Consider the following 18410-nt stretch of genomic DNA (forward strand, 5'->3'; position numbering starts at 1 on the left):
TAGATGCAAAAAAAAAAGAGAAAATGACAATCTCTGAAAATATTTAAAGACACAGTTTCACTTTTAAGTAATACTGATGTGATAATAAACATATGACTCTTGAGATAATTTTGTTGTGTTGCCTCTACAGAGTAGTGGCGACGTATAGGGATCACTTCTCTGTCATCTGTCTGTCCGTCCGTACAAAGCAAATGGCACTTGTGTGACTTGGAGAACAAAAGGTAATGGTACATTTTCTTTGATCCGTTTCATTCCGTTTGTCTTTTTTTAGGGCTTGTGTAACTAAAAATGGCTAAAAAGATTAAAGGAAAAGTCACATAAGTACCATTTCGCAAGTCTGTCTGTCCGTGCGTCACAAAACTTGTCTGGACTACTCCTCAAAAACTACTGGTGCAATTTCATTTCATCCAAACTTTACAGGAATGATTAGTACCAAGTCTAATTGTGCATATCATGGGTTTAAGTACTAAGTCTAGTTTCAATATCATCGGCTTTTTATGGTTCAATAATTTTTTTCGGAGTAATGGCCCTTAAATTATTTTGACTACTCCTCTTATACCATTAATGCAATTTCAATGAAACTTTACAGGATTGTTTGGTAGGTCAATTTCTTGCCCTTATTACACAGGTTTTCCGCTTGAATGACTTTTGGCCGAGTTATGGCACTTGAATGAAAACGGTGTTAATGAAGTTTTGTCCGGACTACTCCTCTTTACAGGATTGATTGCTCAAGTTCTTGTGCATGATACACAAGTTTTCTGTTTGAATGATTTGTGGCTGAGTTATGGTCCTTGAAAAAAAAAATCGTGTTTTTTTTGTTGCCAGCTACACAGAAGCTTGTCTGGACTACTCCTCAGAAACTACTGGTACAGTGTCATCAAAACTGTACAGGAATTGTCAATACCATGTCTAGTTGTGCGTCTCATCGACATTTTTCAGTTCATTGATTTTTGTCAGAGTTATAGCCTTTAAATGATTGAAAAATTTTAAATATGTCAGACCTACTCCTCTTATACCACTAATGCAATTTCAATGAAAATTTACAGGCTTGATTGGTAGCTCAAATCCTTGTGCATATTATACAGGTTTTTAGGTTGAATAATTTTTGATTGAGTTATAGCTATCATGAGGCGACATGTGATCACTGATCGCTCTTGTTATTTCTTTGGAATATAGACAAATTTCTTTTTGTATTATCAATCATGTAGGAATTTTTATCCAGCAAAATTCTTTTCTTAAGGCATTAAGTCATATTTAAAACAATCTAAATAATGATAATTATGTCGCATCTGCTTGCTTGATCAAAATTACAAAGGCCATAACAGTTTGATTACAGGTTTTTAGCAAGAAGAATCTGACTTTCATGTTATTCAATGTGAATCTGAATGGCAATTTATTTATGCATGGAAAAAATGCTTGAACATGGAAATAGTTGTACTTGCTAGGAATGAGTCATCAAGAAGACATTGCTATTGATCAGTATTGGAAAATTCAATAGATCACTCTTAATGCTGCCTTGTGTGTGTGGGTTGGTGAGACTGATCATGGTGCCTAATAACTTTTATTTTAAATGACCTCAATTGGTGATAATGGCCAATAAAACACATTAAAATATAGACAATGTCCAGAGATAAGATTTGAAAAATGACATGAATAACTCAGCTCCAGTATTATATAGCCATTATATAAAAAATGACACAAACATCTTTCTGTTCAATTAAAATATGGACTAATCACTCACATTGTTATCTTGTTGTGACTGTCTATCTGAGGAAATCAGAAGCTGGCCTAAATCTTCCTAAACATTTATACCATGGGTAGACTTTCAATATAAGGGTGACAATTTGTAATCTATTATTCATACACACCAATATCATGCACTGTTCAAGCTTCCCACATAATCAATATTCCTTTGATAAGCTCTGACTAGTTGTCTCCCTTCACTTCAAGGTTATTCCTATGTTCTTACATGCAGCAGGAATTCTGTATAACCTTTACATTTTGTTTTCCTTCTTTAGTCAAGAGTTGTCTCCTTTTTCCTTATGAAATGAGTGTAACTTTATGCATTTTTTTTAAACAAAAAAGATCTTAAAGAATATCAATTTGTCAAAATACATGAAAAGTGACAACAAATTAATTATGAAAAATGACTTTATGTCTGAAGTAATTTAAGTCTGAAGTAATTTATATTAAAAATTATTGTAACTTCATTATAATTTTTTTATAAACAAAAAACACTTCTTAATACGCATTTTCTTATGATGCTCATATATTTTTGATATTTGAAGTTTTAACTTTTTACTGAAATATTTTATAATAATAATAATGTAGTTATGTTTGATAATTGTTGAAAGGAATCTAAAAAAGACATAGATGTAGAACGTCAAACATACCTTCAATCACGGGCTGGCCTTGATGATATGTACGCTGAGGTGAAGAAAAAACTTGATGAGGAAACTCACCTAAGACTGGTATGTTATTAGTTCATTATGTGCTGTCCTTACTTATTACTACTGTTTGTACTGTAAACTTTTGCCTTTGACTATTATATATAATAAGTACATTCCTTGTGGTAAACAATGCTCAAACTGGTTGTTATTAGTACATTCTGTGCCATAAACATTCCCCTAGACTAGTATATTATTAGTACATTCTGTGCTGTAAATACTCCCCTAGACTAGTATATTATTAGTACATTCTGTGCTGTAAATACTCCCCTAGACTAGTATATTATTAGTACATTCTGTGCTGTAAATACTCCCCTAGACTAGTATATTATTAGTACATTCTGTGCTGTAAATACTCCCTAGACTAGTATATTATTAGTACATTCTGTGCTGTAAATACTCCCCTAGACTAGTATATTATTAGTACATTCTGTGCTGTAAATACTCCCCTAGACTAGTATATTATTAGTACATTCTGTGCTGTAAATACTCCCCTAGACTAGTATATTAATTGTACATTCTGTGCTGTAAATACTCCCCTAGACTAGTATATTATTAGTACATTCTGTGCTGTAAATACTCCCCTAGACTAGTATATTAATTAGTACATTCTGTGCTGTAAATACTCCCCTAGACTAGTATATTAATTAGTACATTCTGTGCTGTAAATACTCACCTAGACTAGTATATTATTTGTACATTCTGTGCTGTAAATACTCCCCTAGACTAGTATATTAATTGTACATTCTGTGCTGTAAATACTCCCCTAGACTAGTATATTAATTGTACATTCTGTGCTGTAAATACTCCCCTAGACTAGTATATTATTAGTACATTCTGTGCTGTAAACACTCCCACTAGATTGGTATGTTATAACTACATCCTCTGCTGTAAACACTCCCACTAGACGGGTATGTTATAAGCACATTCTTTGCTGTAAACACTCCCACTAGACTGGTTGTTATTAGTACATTCTGTGCTGTAAACACTCCCACTAGACTGGTATGTTATAACTACATTCTGTGCTGTAAACACTCCCACTAGACGGGTACATGTATGTTATAAGCACATTCTTTGCTGTAAACACTCCCACTAGACTGGTTGTTATTAGTACATTCTGTGCTGTAAACACTTCCACTAGACTGGTCACCAGTATACAGTAAGTGTGAAGTACTGAATATACATAGCTGTTAGTGTAGCCTGGGATTCAGGCGTTGATATTATTTACTTATTCATAACATACGCGCTATTTCATACTCGATCGTGTTTTGATAATATCAATGCCTGGGGAAACCTGTGGGGTTGCCCATGTAATTATCAACTAATGATTATCCTATTAATTGACCAAATAGCACTTGACCAACAAATCACATGACTTAATCGAAATCGAGGCGAAGATGCTGAATGATGAAAATTTGACGCCATTTACCATTATAGATTGTGTCCAGCACATTTCTTGGATGTTCTCAGACTTCATTCACACGGAAGTTGTCTTTAACTAATCAAACATATTGATCAAATTCACTCATCATGCAATAAACTATGTCAACGAGTGTCAAAATTGTGTTTTGAAAGCGAGGCTCTGTGAATGTTCGTTGAGTTTTGGGTCACTTTGTGGAAATTCAGTTTCTAATTTTAGAAACTAGTTTGTAGTTACATGAGTTATAGTTTTTTAAATTACACCCATAATTTTCGGGTAAATACTAGGTGGCGCTTCGATCGAAATTGTATTTCCCCAGGCTGTCAATTTGCCAAACAGAAGCACATAAAAAAATCAACAGACTGGAACCCAGGCTACTGTTAGTGATACATCAATATGAAAATTGCACACAAAAATTATCTTTGAAAAGGCTAAAGGAGTGATCTCTCTTTATCAGCTGGAAAATGAAAAAGAAAGAACATGTGGAAAAAAAATGGCTGAAATTAGATTCGCTAAAATTAGGTTACTGCCAAAAATAACCTGATATACGGTATAAGTTACAAGTATTACTAGTATTAATTAAATATTATCATATTTTATCTTATGAAATGGTTGAAGGTTGTAACAATGTTAAATTTTACAATAGGACATTGAGAAAGAGCTGGAGTTACAGATAGGTATGAAACAAGAGATTGAGATGGCCCTACAACTACTAGAGAAAGACATTCATGAGAAACAGGATAGTATAATAGGACTTCGGAAACAACTTGAAGATGTTAAAAATATCAATCTACAGATGTATGACAAATTAGAGGTAACATTTTATTACACAATCTTTTATGTCAAATCTAGAGTTAATAGATGTATTTTTTGTTGCTTATGTAACCATATTTTTGTCTCTTTGTTATTAACCTTTTCCCTCATATAAGCGTGTTTCGACGGCTTTTTGCCCCCCCCCCCCCTTCTTGAGGCCTCAAACAGTGAAAAAATGCCCTATTTAGGCCCCAAACACTGGTTTTCGTTTAAGAAATGTTGTTAAAAAAAGTGACCACTTTTTCAGCGCCGTCCCCCATCCAATCGCCAAGAAAATTTTGGACATGTGACAGGCTAAATATGGCCTCAAGTCAATCTTAGGGTAACTGGTAACCGATGCTGAAAAGCCTTTTACTCTATCTCAATCCATTGAGAAGTTGCAGCACTTTGAAATCAGTTTTGATGGAAAAAAAACAATGCAAAATAGTGATTTTTGGCAATTTTGAGACGTCCCCCCGTTGCCATGGTAACAGGAAATTTACGATTGAGCATGCTGTTACAGAGGCTATGGTGTAGTCAACATTTGTGCCAAGTTTCATCAGTATTGAAGCATTTTTCATAGTTTCATAGCAGTTTGAACTTGTTACAGGAGGCTTTTCAATGAAAACGGCCATTTTTCGCAATATGCTCATGGGGTAAAAGGTTAAGAGGAAGTGTAGGGTAACAGTTAGGTATCTTTGACCAATTTTCAAAGTTCATATATATTGAGGGTTTGACACAAAAAATAAATATATAAGGAGTTTTTATGCCCCCGGGCATAAAGTAATTGAACCGTCCATTTGTATGATGTTAACCTAAAACTGCAAGTTGGATTTTTTTACCTGACCAATGGCTATATAATTTACACACCCAGCAATACAAAATATATGACTATGGCTTCCATTTTTGTGTCACCTCTTCAGAGTAGTGGCGACATATAGGGATCACTTCTCTGCCGTCTGTCTCTCCGTCCGTCACATAATTTGTCTGGACTACTCTTCAAAAACTACTGGTGCAATTTCATCCAAACTTTACAGGAATGATCAGTACCAAGTATAGTTATCTAGAGTTAATATATGTCTTGCCTGCATTTGCTGGTTCAATGATTTTGTGAGACTTATGGCAACTGACTTATGGCCCTTTAGTGATTTTTATTTTTAATGTTTGTCTGGACTCCTCCTCTTGTACCACTAATACAATTTCATTGAAGCTTTATGGGATTGAACTGTAGTTCAAGTGCTTGCACATATTACACGGTTTTTCTTCTTGAATGATTTTTGCCCAAGTTATGGCCCTTGAATAAAAAACATGTTATGCCCTGTTAATGATTTTTGTGTCTCCTACACAGAAGCTGCAACATGCAATGGCTATCATTATGCTACATATGTGATCACTGATCACCCTTGTTACCAAGTTATTGCCCTTTTCAGCCCTTGAATAAAAAAGGTGTTTTTCTGTGTGTTGCCAGCTACACAGAATCTTGTCAAGACTATTTCTGTGCAATTTCATCCAAACTTAGAAAGAATGATCAGTACCAAGTCTAGTTGTGTACATTTGCAGCTTTTTTGGTTCCATGATTTTTGTCGCAGTAATGGCCCTTTAATTATTTTTATTTTTAAAGTTTGTCCAGACTAATCCTCTTATACCACTAATGTAATTTTAATGAAACTTTACAGGATTGATTGGTAGCTCAAGTACTTGCACATATTATAATAGTAACATGGGTTTTCTGCTTGAATGATTTATGGCCAAGTTATTGCTGTTGTCAATAAAGTTTGTCTGGACTACTCCTCCAATATCATGAATGCAATTTCAATGAAACCTACAGGATTGATCTGTAGCTCAAGTACTTGTGCATATTACACAGGTTTTCTTGTTGAATGATTTTTATGCCAGCGCAGCATCTGTTTGTATGTTTGTTATATAGATTATATAGTGAACTTAAAAAATCTTCTTGTTAAAAACCACTTGGTAGGTACTCTACCAAAGTTGTTCAAATTTTTTGCCTCTAGTGTCAAAATTAGCCCCGCCCTTGGGGGTCATCAGTTTTCCTTATACATGTATGTATATAGTAAAAACTTTAAAAAATCATCTTCTGGAAATTGACAAAGGCTAGAGGTTAGATATTTTGTATGAAACATTGTGTAGTGAACCTCTACCAAGATTGTTCAAATTATAGCCCTGGGTCAAAATTGGCCCCGCCCCGGTGGTCATAAATTGTCAATATGTACATACAGTAAAAAATTAAAAAACCTCTTGTCTGAAGGTACAAGGCTTAGAGCTTTGATGTTTGCTATGTTTGCTATATAATATCATTTATAGGTCCTCTACCAAAGTTGCCCCTGGTGTCAAATTATTGAAATTTTCATTTTTTGCTGTAACTGGCCATTACTTTGTTATTATTGAATGGATTGACTTCATTTTATAATAGAATATTCTTTAGGGTAAAGACTTCATGTGTATCTAACTCAAATTTACATTTGCTCTCTTATGACATTGACCATGATGGTTAAATTAACCTTTCCCTCATGAGCATATTGTGAAAAATGGCCGTTTTCATTGAAAAGCCTCCTGTTACAAGTTCAAACTGCTAGGAAACTATGAAAAATGCTTCAATACTAATCAAACTTGGCACAAATGTTAACTGGACCATTGCCTTTGTTACAACATGCTCAGTCTTAAATTTCATGTTACCATGGCATCGAGGGGATATCTGAAAATTGCCAAAAATCACTATTTTGTGTTGATTTTTTCCATCAAAATTGATTTCAAAGTGCTGCAACTTCATAATGGATTGAGATAGAGTCAAGGCTTCTCAGCGTTGGTTACTCATTACCTTATGATCGACATGGGGTCATTTTTAGCCTCTCACAAGTAAAAAAAATTTTTGGCGATGTGGCGGACTACCACCCCCCCCCCCTTCAAACCCCCAAAACAGAAGGGGGCACATCCCCCATCTTGTAACCCCCTAATGTACCTTTTTGATTGGGGACGGCGCCGAAAAAGTGATCACTTTTTTAGCAACATTTCCCAAATAGGATCATTTTTCACTGTTTGAGGCCTCAAAAAAGGGGGGGGGGACGAAAAGCCTCATCATCTCATTGTGAAAGACGTCCGTCTTTACGTCTGTCCGTCATACTTTCGTGTCTGTTCCATAACTTTGTCATTTATCAAAGGAATTTGAAATAACTTGGCACAATTGTTTGTAATGCTCCCCGAAAAATTTCTGGGGAGCATATAGTCGCCGGATTGTCCGTCAGTCCATCCGTATGTACGTCCTGAATTTGTGTACGGCCCATAATTTTGTTCTTTGAAGTCGGATTTTACAACTATTTCACAGAAATGATCACCATATGGAGACGACGTGTCGAGCGCAACGTTCTGGTCGCTACCTGGAAGGTCAAGGTCACAGCATGACCTTGCAACAAAATAGTCTGATTATACAACTATTTCACAGAAATGATCACCATATTGAGACGATGTGTCATGCGCAACATTTGGGTGGCTACCTTGAAGGTGAAGGTCACAGCATGATCTTGCAGCAAAATCGTGTCCGGCCCATAACTTGGTTATTTGAAGTCAGATTTTTCAACTATTTCACAGAAATGATCACAATATTGAGATGACATGTGGCACGCAACATTTGGGTCGCGACCTTAAAGGTCAAGGTCACAGCATGACCTTGTAGCAAAATAGTGTCCGGCCCATAGCTTCGTTATTTGAAGTCGGATTTTACAACTATTTCACATAAATGATCACCATATTGAGATGACATGTCGCGCGCAACATTTGGGTCGCTACCTTGAAGGTAAAGGTCACAGTATGACCTTGCAGCAAAATTATGTCTGGCCCATAACTTCATTATTTGAAGTAAGATTTTACAACTATTTCTCAATTTCAACAATTTTCATGTACGGTCTGTATTTTTTTAACTGGGGGAAGAAATTTGAAACAACTTGGCAGGAATGTTAACCATAATGAGATGATGTGTAGAGTGCAGGTTTGACTTTTTTCAGGTCAAGGTTAAGGTCACACTAATAGTCATTTTGTATCAGAATCAAAATTTTTTGTCCACTCTATCTTTTGAACAATTAGTAGGAAATTAAATCTATTTGGCAGAAATATTTATATTACTGAGATGATGTGCAGAGCGCAGTTTTGGACTGCTTCGGGGCAAGGTCACACTGACTTATTTAAAATCCTTATATACATGTATGTGTCTATATAACAAAGGGATATTACATTGTATGAATTTATAAATATGTTTCCTCCCAATATATATTTGTGTATTTACCTCCCTTTATTTTACAAAATCTATTACTTTATAATGGTTTTTATGCCCCCGGGCATATAGTGATTGAACCGTCCGTCCGTCCGTACGAGGTTAACCTTGAACTGCAAGTTGGATTTTTCTTAAGTTCTACCTGTACCAATGGCTTCTAAGTTTACACACTTACTAATCAATACAAAGTACACGATCTGGGCAAGTTTCATAACTCTGGCTTTCATATTTACTTATTGCCCTTTTCAGCACTTAGAAAATGAATAATGGTTAACCTAAAACGGCAAGTTGGAAATATCTTAAGTTCTATCTATACTAATGGCTTTATAATTTCCACACTTACTTATCAATACAAAGCACATGATATATTGCCAAGTTATATAACTGTGTCATCCATATTTCCCAGTTATTTCCCTTTTTTCACTTTGAAAATAGGACCTTGTCTGGTTAACCTATTTCGGCAAGTTGGATTTATCTTAAATTTCTCCTAATTGCTTAATTTCTTCACTGATATCTTTCATATTTAGTAGGTGGATACCTTTGATGGTCCTCTAATTTTTTTAGAGTAAGCGGTCTCTAGGGTCAAGGTCAAGTCACTGGTTTAAAAAATAAATATAAACCTTTTTGCTCATACAGCCTTTATTTTTTAGTTAATGTCTTAGTTTAATACAAACACCTCCTTCTTTGGGTTTAGTATGGGGTCATTTGGGTCAAGGTCAATGTTACCAATGTCAAGGTCACCAATGTTAAAAATAGATTTTTACATTTTTACAGGTGTATTGACCTTATTCTATAGACATATGTTATTTATAATTGATAGAAACATAAACTTTGATGGAGTTAGTTGTCAGTTGGGTCAAGGTCACCAGTGCTAAAAATAGATTTTTACACATTTGCTCATACAGCTTTTATTTATTGACAGATATATTTTATATTTGGTAGGAAGATAACTTGCATGGTATTCTTCCTTTGGATGGAGTAAGGGATCAGTGGGTCAAGGTCACTTGTGCTAAAAATAGATTCTTACACTTTTGCCCATACAGCTTTTATTTATTGACAGTTGTATTTCATATTTGGTAGGAAGATAACTTGCATGGTATTCTTCCTTTGGATGGAGTAAGGGGTCAGTTGGGTGAAGGTCACAAGTGCTAAAAATAGATTTTTACACTTTTGCCCATACAGCCTTTATTTATTGACAGATGTATTTCATATTTGGTAGGAAAATAACTTACATGGTATTCTTCTTTTGGGTAGAGTTAGGGGTCAGTTTGGTCAAGGTCACCAGTACTCAAAATAGATTTTTACACTTTTGCCCATACAGCCTTTATTTAATGACAGATGTATTTCGTATTTGGTAGGAAGATAACTTGCATGAAGTTGAATATTTTTCAACTTCACAAGTCAGAGCAATGACTTGGCAACTTATATTTTTCACAATTACAAAATGCCATGACTTTGTCAAGCTATATAACTTGTGTTTACAATTTTTTGGTGATTTTTTTGTCCATTACTGAGTGAATGGGTAAACATTTATAAAGTATTGCTACTGACAAGAATCTGAGCCGGGGGCATTTGTGTTTAACAAACACGTTCTTGTTTCACTTTGAAAATAGGGCCTTGTCTGGTAACCTATTTCTGCAAGTTGGATTTATCTTAAATTTCTCCTAATTGCTTAATTTCTTTAATGATATCTTTCATGTTTAGTAGGTGGATACCTTTGATGGTCCTCTAATTTTTTGTGGAGTAAGCGGTCTCTAGGGTCAAGGTCAAGGTCACTGGTTAAAAAAATAAATATAAACATTTTTGCTCATACAGCCTTTATTTTTTAATTGATGTCTTAGTTTAATACAAACATGTCTTCCTTCTTTGGGTGTAGTAAGGGGTCATTTGGGTCAAGGTCAATGTTACCAATGTCAAGGTCACCAATGTTAAAAATAGATTTTTACATTTTTACAGTTGTATTAACCTTATTCTATAGACAGATGTTATTTATAATTGATAGAAACATAGAATTTGATGTAGTTAGTTGTCAGTTGGGTCATGGTCACCAGTGCTAAAAACAGATTTTTATACATTTGCTCATACAGTCTTTATTAAGTGACAGATATATTTTATATTTGGTAGGAAGATAACTTGCATGGTATTCATCCTTTTGATTAGGGTAGGGAGCAGTGGGTCAAGGTCACTTGTGCTAAAAATAGATTTTTACACTTTAGCCCATACAGCTTTTATTTATTGACAGATGTATTTCATATTTGGTAGGAAGATAACTTGCATGGTATTCTTCCTTTGGATGGAGTAAGGGGTCAGTTGGGTCAAGGTCACCAGTGCTCAAAATAGATTTTTACACTTTTGCCCATACAGCCTTTATTTATTGACAGATGTATTTCATATTTGGTAGGAAAATAACTTACATGGTATTCTACCTTTGGATAGAGTTAGGGGTCAGTTTGGTCAAGGTCACCAGTGCTCAAAATAGATTTTTACACTTTTGCCCATACAGCCTTTATTTAATGACAGATGTATTTCATATTTGGTAGGAAGATAACTTGCATGAAGTTGAATATTTTTCAACTTCACAAGTCAGAGCAATGACTTGGCAACTTATATTTTTCACAATTACAAAATGCTATGACTTTGTCAAGCTATATAACTTGTGTTTACAATTTTTTGGCAATTTTTCTGTCCATAACTGAGTGAATCGGTAAACACTTTTTGAAATATTGCTACTGACAAGAATCTGAGCCGGGGGCATTTGTGTTTAACAAACATGTTCTTGTTTTTTTTTATCAAATTTCATATTTTTAGGGTTTTTTTCTGTTTAGATTATAATATTTGAGGACATTTATATGATTTAATTTTTTTGAAAATATACAATCTTATTAATTGAAACTGATGTTCCTTGAGATCTGTAAATTCACTAAATAACAATAAGTTGTAAATGAGGCATATAAAATGTCAATTTTTTTAGTCAAGTAATTAAACACCAGCCCGCATAGCTCAATCGGTTAGAGCGCGAGACTTGTAATCTCGACATTGTGGGTTCAATTCCCGGGCTGGCCAACTAATATTTCTAATCAGTCTTTCGAATGAGACTTTAAAACGAGGTCCCGTGTATGAGTGCTTAAACACTTGGCATGCTAAAAAACCAGGAGAAGCTTCTGGAATTGAGGCATCTTTCTCTATCTGTATCTTGCACCATCCTCCAAAATCTAAAATGACTAATATTCTTCTGGAGGACTCGCCCATGTGGGCAACCGGTGGCAAGTATAAATAAACCAAACACATTTATTAAAACTATGGACATGAATGAATGTCTGAAGTACTCTACCAACAGTTGTTAATTTACAATGCTTTCTCTGTTTTGCCATATCTCTAATAAAAAGACTGATATGTAAAGATCATAGTTATTTGGCACATATCATTATATAGAGGAACCCTGCAATTGTTCCAAAATCATTTCACCGATATTAAAAAATGGCTGTGCCCAGTGGGTTGGTGAGGGGGGGATGGGTAGGTCTGGCACAGTTTACAATTGTACACTGATTTATATAGTATGCATGTTTTAAAAGTCTTTTACTCCAACATACAACATAATAGCATAGATATTTAGCATGTATCATCTCTTTATAAAGAAGAATTATAAGTTTCTGTAAAAATAATGAACATAAGATGGATGTTCATGTAAGTATTGATGTAATAAATGTAAAAGGAGGTAATAAAAAAGAAGAAAATTATTTGTAAGCATAGTATTTTGATTATTTTTAGGCTTATATTTTTTGCTTTCTGGTACATTGTATGTTATTTATATGTTTTGAGAATTTTGATCATTTAAAAAACCAACAAAAAACAAACATTTTCTAAATCTACAAGAGCTAAAGCTTTAAGTTTCCATAGCAACCAGTGACTTTTCATAGCAAAGTGTAAATTTTCATAGCAACCAGGAAACATTAACTCTCCAATCTACCATTGAATTTCATAGCAGGCACTGACATCAAAGGAAACTATTTATTTTCTATGGCAAACAGTGACATCTTATGGAACTGTTGGTTTCCCTTAGCAATAGCAACCAGTAATGTTTCTACATGTGCACTATTTCAGATTCAAATATGAACTTTGTGATATTAGTTTAAGATTTAGATTTTATATCTGCTTTCATTATAGTTTACAATATTACTTGTTCATTGTCATGGAGTGTTTTTATATTCAGGTGAGCGATATTAGTGCCATCATGGCCATCTTGTTTAAAATTACATCCCTTTTTAATCATCAATAAACTTGTCTTCAATAAAAACTACTCTGGCCCCGGTTTTTACACTTGTTTAAAGATATTTGGTCGTTATACAGTTTTGAAATTTGACTTATTTCTGGTGTTGTTAATTGTAATAAATATCTCTGGTGTTGTTAATTGTAATTTCAGACTATAAACACTGTTCGTAACTGAACTTTTGAAATTGAACATAATTTGTCTGAACAAGACTGTGTGAAAACATTTATTTGCTATATTGATAGAGCAGCATCGTGTATCTCTATGATTTTCTCTTTTTCTTATAAGTAGTTCAAGACGATTAAGAAAAATAAACAAAAGATAAAGTCAAAACTAACTGTAAAGAAAGAAAAATGTAAAAATAAACTTTAGCAGTTTTTACAATGTTTATTAACCTTTTACCCCATGAGCATATTATGAAAAATGGCCGTTATCATTGAAAAGCCTCCTGTTACAAGTTCAAACTGCTATGAAACTATGAAAAATGCTTCAATACTGATGAAACTTGGCACAAATGTTGACTGGACCATAACCTCTGTAACAGCATGCTCAATTTTAAATTTCATGTTACCATGGCAACGGGATGACGTCTCAAAATTGCCACTATTTTGCATTGTTTTTTTCAATCAAACCTGATTTCAAAGAGCTGCAACTTCTCAATGGATTGAGATAGAGTAAAAGGCTTTTCAGCGTTGGTTATACATTACCTTACTATCGTCCGAGGCCATTTTTAGGTCACATGCTCAAAATTTGTCTTTGTTATGAGGCAGAGGGGGACTTCTGCCCCCCTCCAAACCCCTGAAACAGGAGAGGGCACATCCCCCTTCTGGCAACCCCTTGATGTACCTTTTTGATAGGGGGCGGAGCCAAAAAAATGATGACTTCTTAACCAACATTTCTCAAAGAACAATTGTGTTTGGGGGTCTAAATAGGGCACTTTTTCACTCTATGAGGCCTCAAAGGGGGGGGGGGTGAAAAGCCGTCAAAACACACCTATATGAGGTAAAAGGTTAATGAAATGCTCTTGTTCTTTTTTTGTTACTGGCTATATCTTTGTTATTTAAAAATGGGTTAAATTCATAATAAGCAGCAACATTCTAAATGATATGACCTTCATGTACTGTATAAGTGGTTAATTTTGCAACATGGAAATATTTGCTATTTTTGCGAATTGAAATTATTCACAAATATTTGATCGTGCAAAATTGATTTCTTTTTACGCAAACTTTGTTCTATCATTTTAAAACAATTTTTCATATAGCATCTTACATAAATAAGTTTGACTGTTCAGGTAAAGAGATTGATTTTTCTCATTGCTTGTGGTTTACGTTTGGTCTTGATAAATCACAAATGTTTTAATGAAACAATGTATGTGTGGTTATAACGCAGTATGTTATTCATATAACAGAAGGATGTTTCAAAATATGACAAAGAAATGTTTGATCAGGTCCTTTATCAAACTAACAATGTATATTTCAAACAATTATACAAATATTAAAGGTACAGTCATGTCCGGTGATCTTGCGCGGCCGGTGATCTTGCGCACTCGGCATTTCCTTTCGTTTGGCTGTTTGTTTATGCTGTCGCTAGAAATTTTCAGCCAAAATTTGTGACTTGGTCTTACTTTGAACTACAACTTAAAAAAATATCTGTCAAACATGTTTGTTTACATTATTTCGTCATCCTATTTATTTATTCATAAACACGCCCACTGACCTATTTTCCCATTATATTCCTGTCTATTCATCCAGTGCCAAAATCTTACGTCCAGCAAGAAAAACAATCAATATCACACATTTTTAAGCAGTATTGCACCGATAAAACGTTGTAAATTTTCTTTTTTCCCTTTGCAAATTAAGGTGTGTTCAGTTGTTATCTCCTGCCGATTCCCGCCATCTTGTCAAAATGGGCCCCTCCTGCGCTTTTTAATTTTTTTTCTACGGAAGCGTAAACGGGTCTAGACAAGAGCATTGCATTTGTTAACTGGTGTTGTACTGTGTGTAGTCAATGGGTGCATCTGAAATTCTGTACAGAAATTGAGACATTTACTGGTAGTGATGATTTCAGGTGTCCCAGGTGTAGTAGTGAACAGTAAAATAACAAACCCTTGATGTAAATAAGTTTGTGTTATAGTTTTGTTTGAACAGTTTGAACAGTTTAAATTAGCTTTTCATTAATTGGACTCACAAAATTTATATTGATAGTATTACTGGGACACCATACTTTAAAAAATTAGCTACCATGACGTCATTCATAACACATGCGCAAGATCACCGGACAAATAACTGTTGGGATTAAACATGGTGGTAAGTGTTTACATTGTTGCACTCCTGCAGTTCAATGAGTTATTTCCAAAAAATATTTCTGTCATTATATGTCTTAAAGATTTTTGCAAATAGGAAAATAATAATGAGTTTTTTTGTATTTATTGAATCGTAGTTAATTAGCTGATAAGTGCATAGGTGCGCAAGATTACCGGACAGCATCGTATTAAAAACTGAATAGAATTATTACAATAATAGCATATTCTTAACATGTACCTGCTTAATTTAAGATATCACAAAAACAGTATTAAATTCAAGAAATCTTATTTTCGCAAATATTTCCGCATGCAAAAAGTCATCTTTTTGACATTCGCGAAATTTTTGTAACGCATAAATATCCAGTTATACGAGGGTTGTTCAAAAAGTAATAGGACTGAGAGTCTTGCATATTCATATTTCATCCAATTTAGAATATTTTCATATGTATAGGAATCGTAAAATGTTTTCTACAATTTATGCATAAGTTTATTAATTTATTGTGACGAACGCGCGTTTCCTGTGCTATTGAATAACCATAATTACACGCACCTGGCGCAGCACATAAAAATAGTTATTGAAGCTAAGTTGTACTCCTTATTAATTCATAATTTATTCTTTGTTTGTCCATATATTCCACCAACACATCTATTTATATTAAATTTTAAGTGACATTATATCTAAATTTGACGTCATTCGGGCATGAAATAACATAATTATTTAGTTTTAAACAGCTGTGGTCATGGCGTTAAATGTAGAAATACGGCACTCGGTAACAAACAGAAATTCGTGCGATCGTTAAATTGTGCCAATAAATTGGCAATATTCTTTCAGATACATACAAAATGATACAATTAAGAAAGGACAATCATATCCTGTCATCAGGACACTCGTTTTCAGCTGGTACAATCATTTTAAAAACGGCGAATACAAAATATCTAACAGGAAAGTGTGAGAATGAAAGCGGAAAATTGACGGGACGTTAGTGACGTCAATTGCAAAAGCGCTGTAAATGGATCGAAGGTAAACGGTATGCGGACTGTCCGGCACTTTTTATGTCCGCTTCTGGTCTACTTATTCAGTTCTCACCAAAGCATTGTATATCAGACGTTTCTATCAAACACTATTTTATTGTATCTCATTAGATAATACTTGGTTTTAATAAATTAATATAATAATGATTAACGGTAATGGTTAGCAGTATTTCCCCCGAATTTTGTTTAAATAAATGATACTTTTCAATTTATAAATATTGTTATTTTACTTTATATAATCATTTTGTTTTAAAAACGCGTACGTACAATGACAAACATGTGAAAATTAATAATATAAATCACTTTTGCATCAGCATTATAACTTCATGCTTGTTCCCAGTTTACTCAAAATATTCGAGAAAAGTGGAGAATGACCGGCTATTGGGCATTTCTCTTGGAGAGTTGATCGAAATTGTGATCGCTTTCTTTCCCGCTTAATATCCCCATATGAGACCTGATCATGGTCACATGATTCAGACACTAGAGCACTAGAGGGAATACTTTCAAGATGGATGACACTTGTTAGTCCCCTACCGGTTTACCGGAGGGGACTTTAGGTTTACCCTCCGTCCGTCCGTCCGTCCGTCCGTCCGTCAGTCCGTCCGTCTGTCCGTCCGTCCGTCAGTCCGTCCGTCCACAAAACTGGATCCCGCGATAACGCAAAAAGTACTGAAAATATTTTAATGAAACTTGATATATGGATAGATGGCAGTATGGAGATTATGCACGTCTTTTTCTTTTCTTCCTATGTTGAAAATTCTGGTTGCTATGGCAACAAATAGACTGAAAATATGGCAAATTTTACACATAACCTGGATCCCGCGATAACGCAAAAAGTACTGAAAATATTTTTATGAAATTTGATATATGGATAGATGGCAGTATGGAGATTATGCACGTCTTTTTCTTTTCTTCCTATGTTGAAAATTCTGGTTGCTATGGCAACAAATAGACTGAAAATATGGCAAATTTTACACATAACCTGGATCCAGTGATAACACAAAAAGTACTGAAAATATGTTTATGAAACTTGACATATGGGTAGATGGCGGTATGGAAATTATGCACATCCTTTTCTTATCTTCCTATGTTGAAAATTCTGGTTGCTATGGCAACAAATAGACTGAATTTCAAGATTTCTGATTCTAGTTTTTAAGTTTTTTCACTATAAGTTCTTTATTTCTTAAGGTATTTTCTTCAAACTTTAAATATAAGTTGCTTGTCATCAACCACATCATATGTGACAAGGTTTACAACTCTAGCACAAAATTTATCAGAATTACCTCCCTTGAACTTAAAATTTTCATGAAAAAAACATTGTTTTTTTTTTAATAACTTCTTTTTCTGAATGTATCTACTTCAAACTTCATATAAATGTTTCTTATTATCACTCAACATTAAATTTTGTGAGTGTCCAATACTCTAGCAAGACTATTTCCAGAATTATGCCCCTTTTGAACTTAGACTTTTTTTTGAGAAATTGGTAATTTTTACTCCAACTTCTTCAATCATGATAGGATTTTAAAAATGTTATATTTTGATAACAGGGATGTTTAAAAAATAACTTTAGAGTGTCTTTCAGTCCGTCTGTCTGTACATAAAAACTGTTTCCTGTGATCACTTTTAAAGAACTTTTTCAACAAATTTACTTAAAATAGGAACCTAAGTGAATGGCCAATGGCCCTTCAGAATGTTGCTTGGGCTCTTACCGGTAGGGGACTTATGGATTGCTTGCAATACTATGATAATTGCTTGTTTTATTTTGTATTCAGTAAACAACGTCATGAACGTCATTTATTGTATTGTCAGCGTGCGCCGCAATTCGTACCCCTTGTCATTGTTATTTGTTAACATTTTGTATTGATTTT

The 18410-nt window shown here is 34.2% G+C and overlaps 1 protein-coding gene across 4 annotated transcripts in view; it reads left to right on the plus strand.

Moving 5' to 3' along the window:
- Positions 1-18410, plus strand: part of LOC132730625 (RUN and FYVE domain-containing protein 2-like) — a 71544-nt gene that overhangs the window by 36466 nt on the left and 16668 nt on the right. For all 4 annotated transcript variants that reach the window (XM_060716593.1, XM_060716597.1, XM_060716596.1 and 1 more), the window contains 2 exons: positions 2355-2471; positions 4514-4681. In XM_060716593.1, coding sequence (XP_060572576.1) covers positions 2355-2471; positions 4514-4681 — 285 coding nt within the window. The remainder of the gene's footprint in view (positions 1-2354; positions 2472-4513; positions 4682-18410) is intronic.

Source organism: Ruditapes philippinarum, unplaced genomic scaffold, assembly GCF_026571515.1.
Source record: "Ruditapes philippinarum isolate M1 unplaced genomic scaffold, ASM2657151v2 ctg668_1_1_1_1, whole genome shotgun sequence".
NCBI classification, from domain to species: domain Eukaryota; kingdom Metazoa; phylum Mollusca; class Bivalvia; order Venerida; family Veneridae; genus Ruditapes; species Ruditapes philippinarum.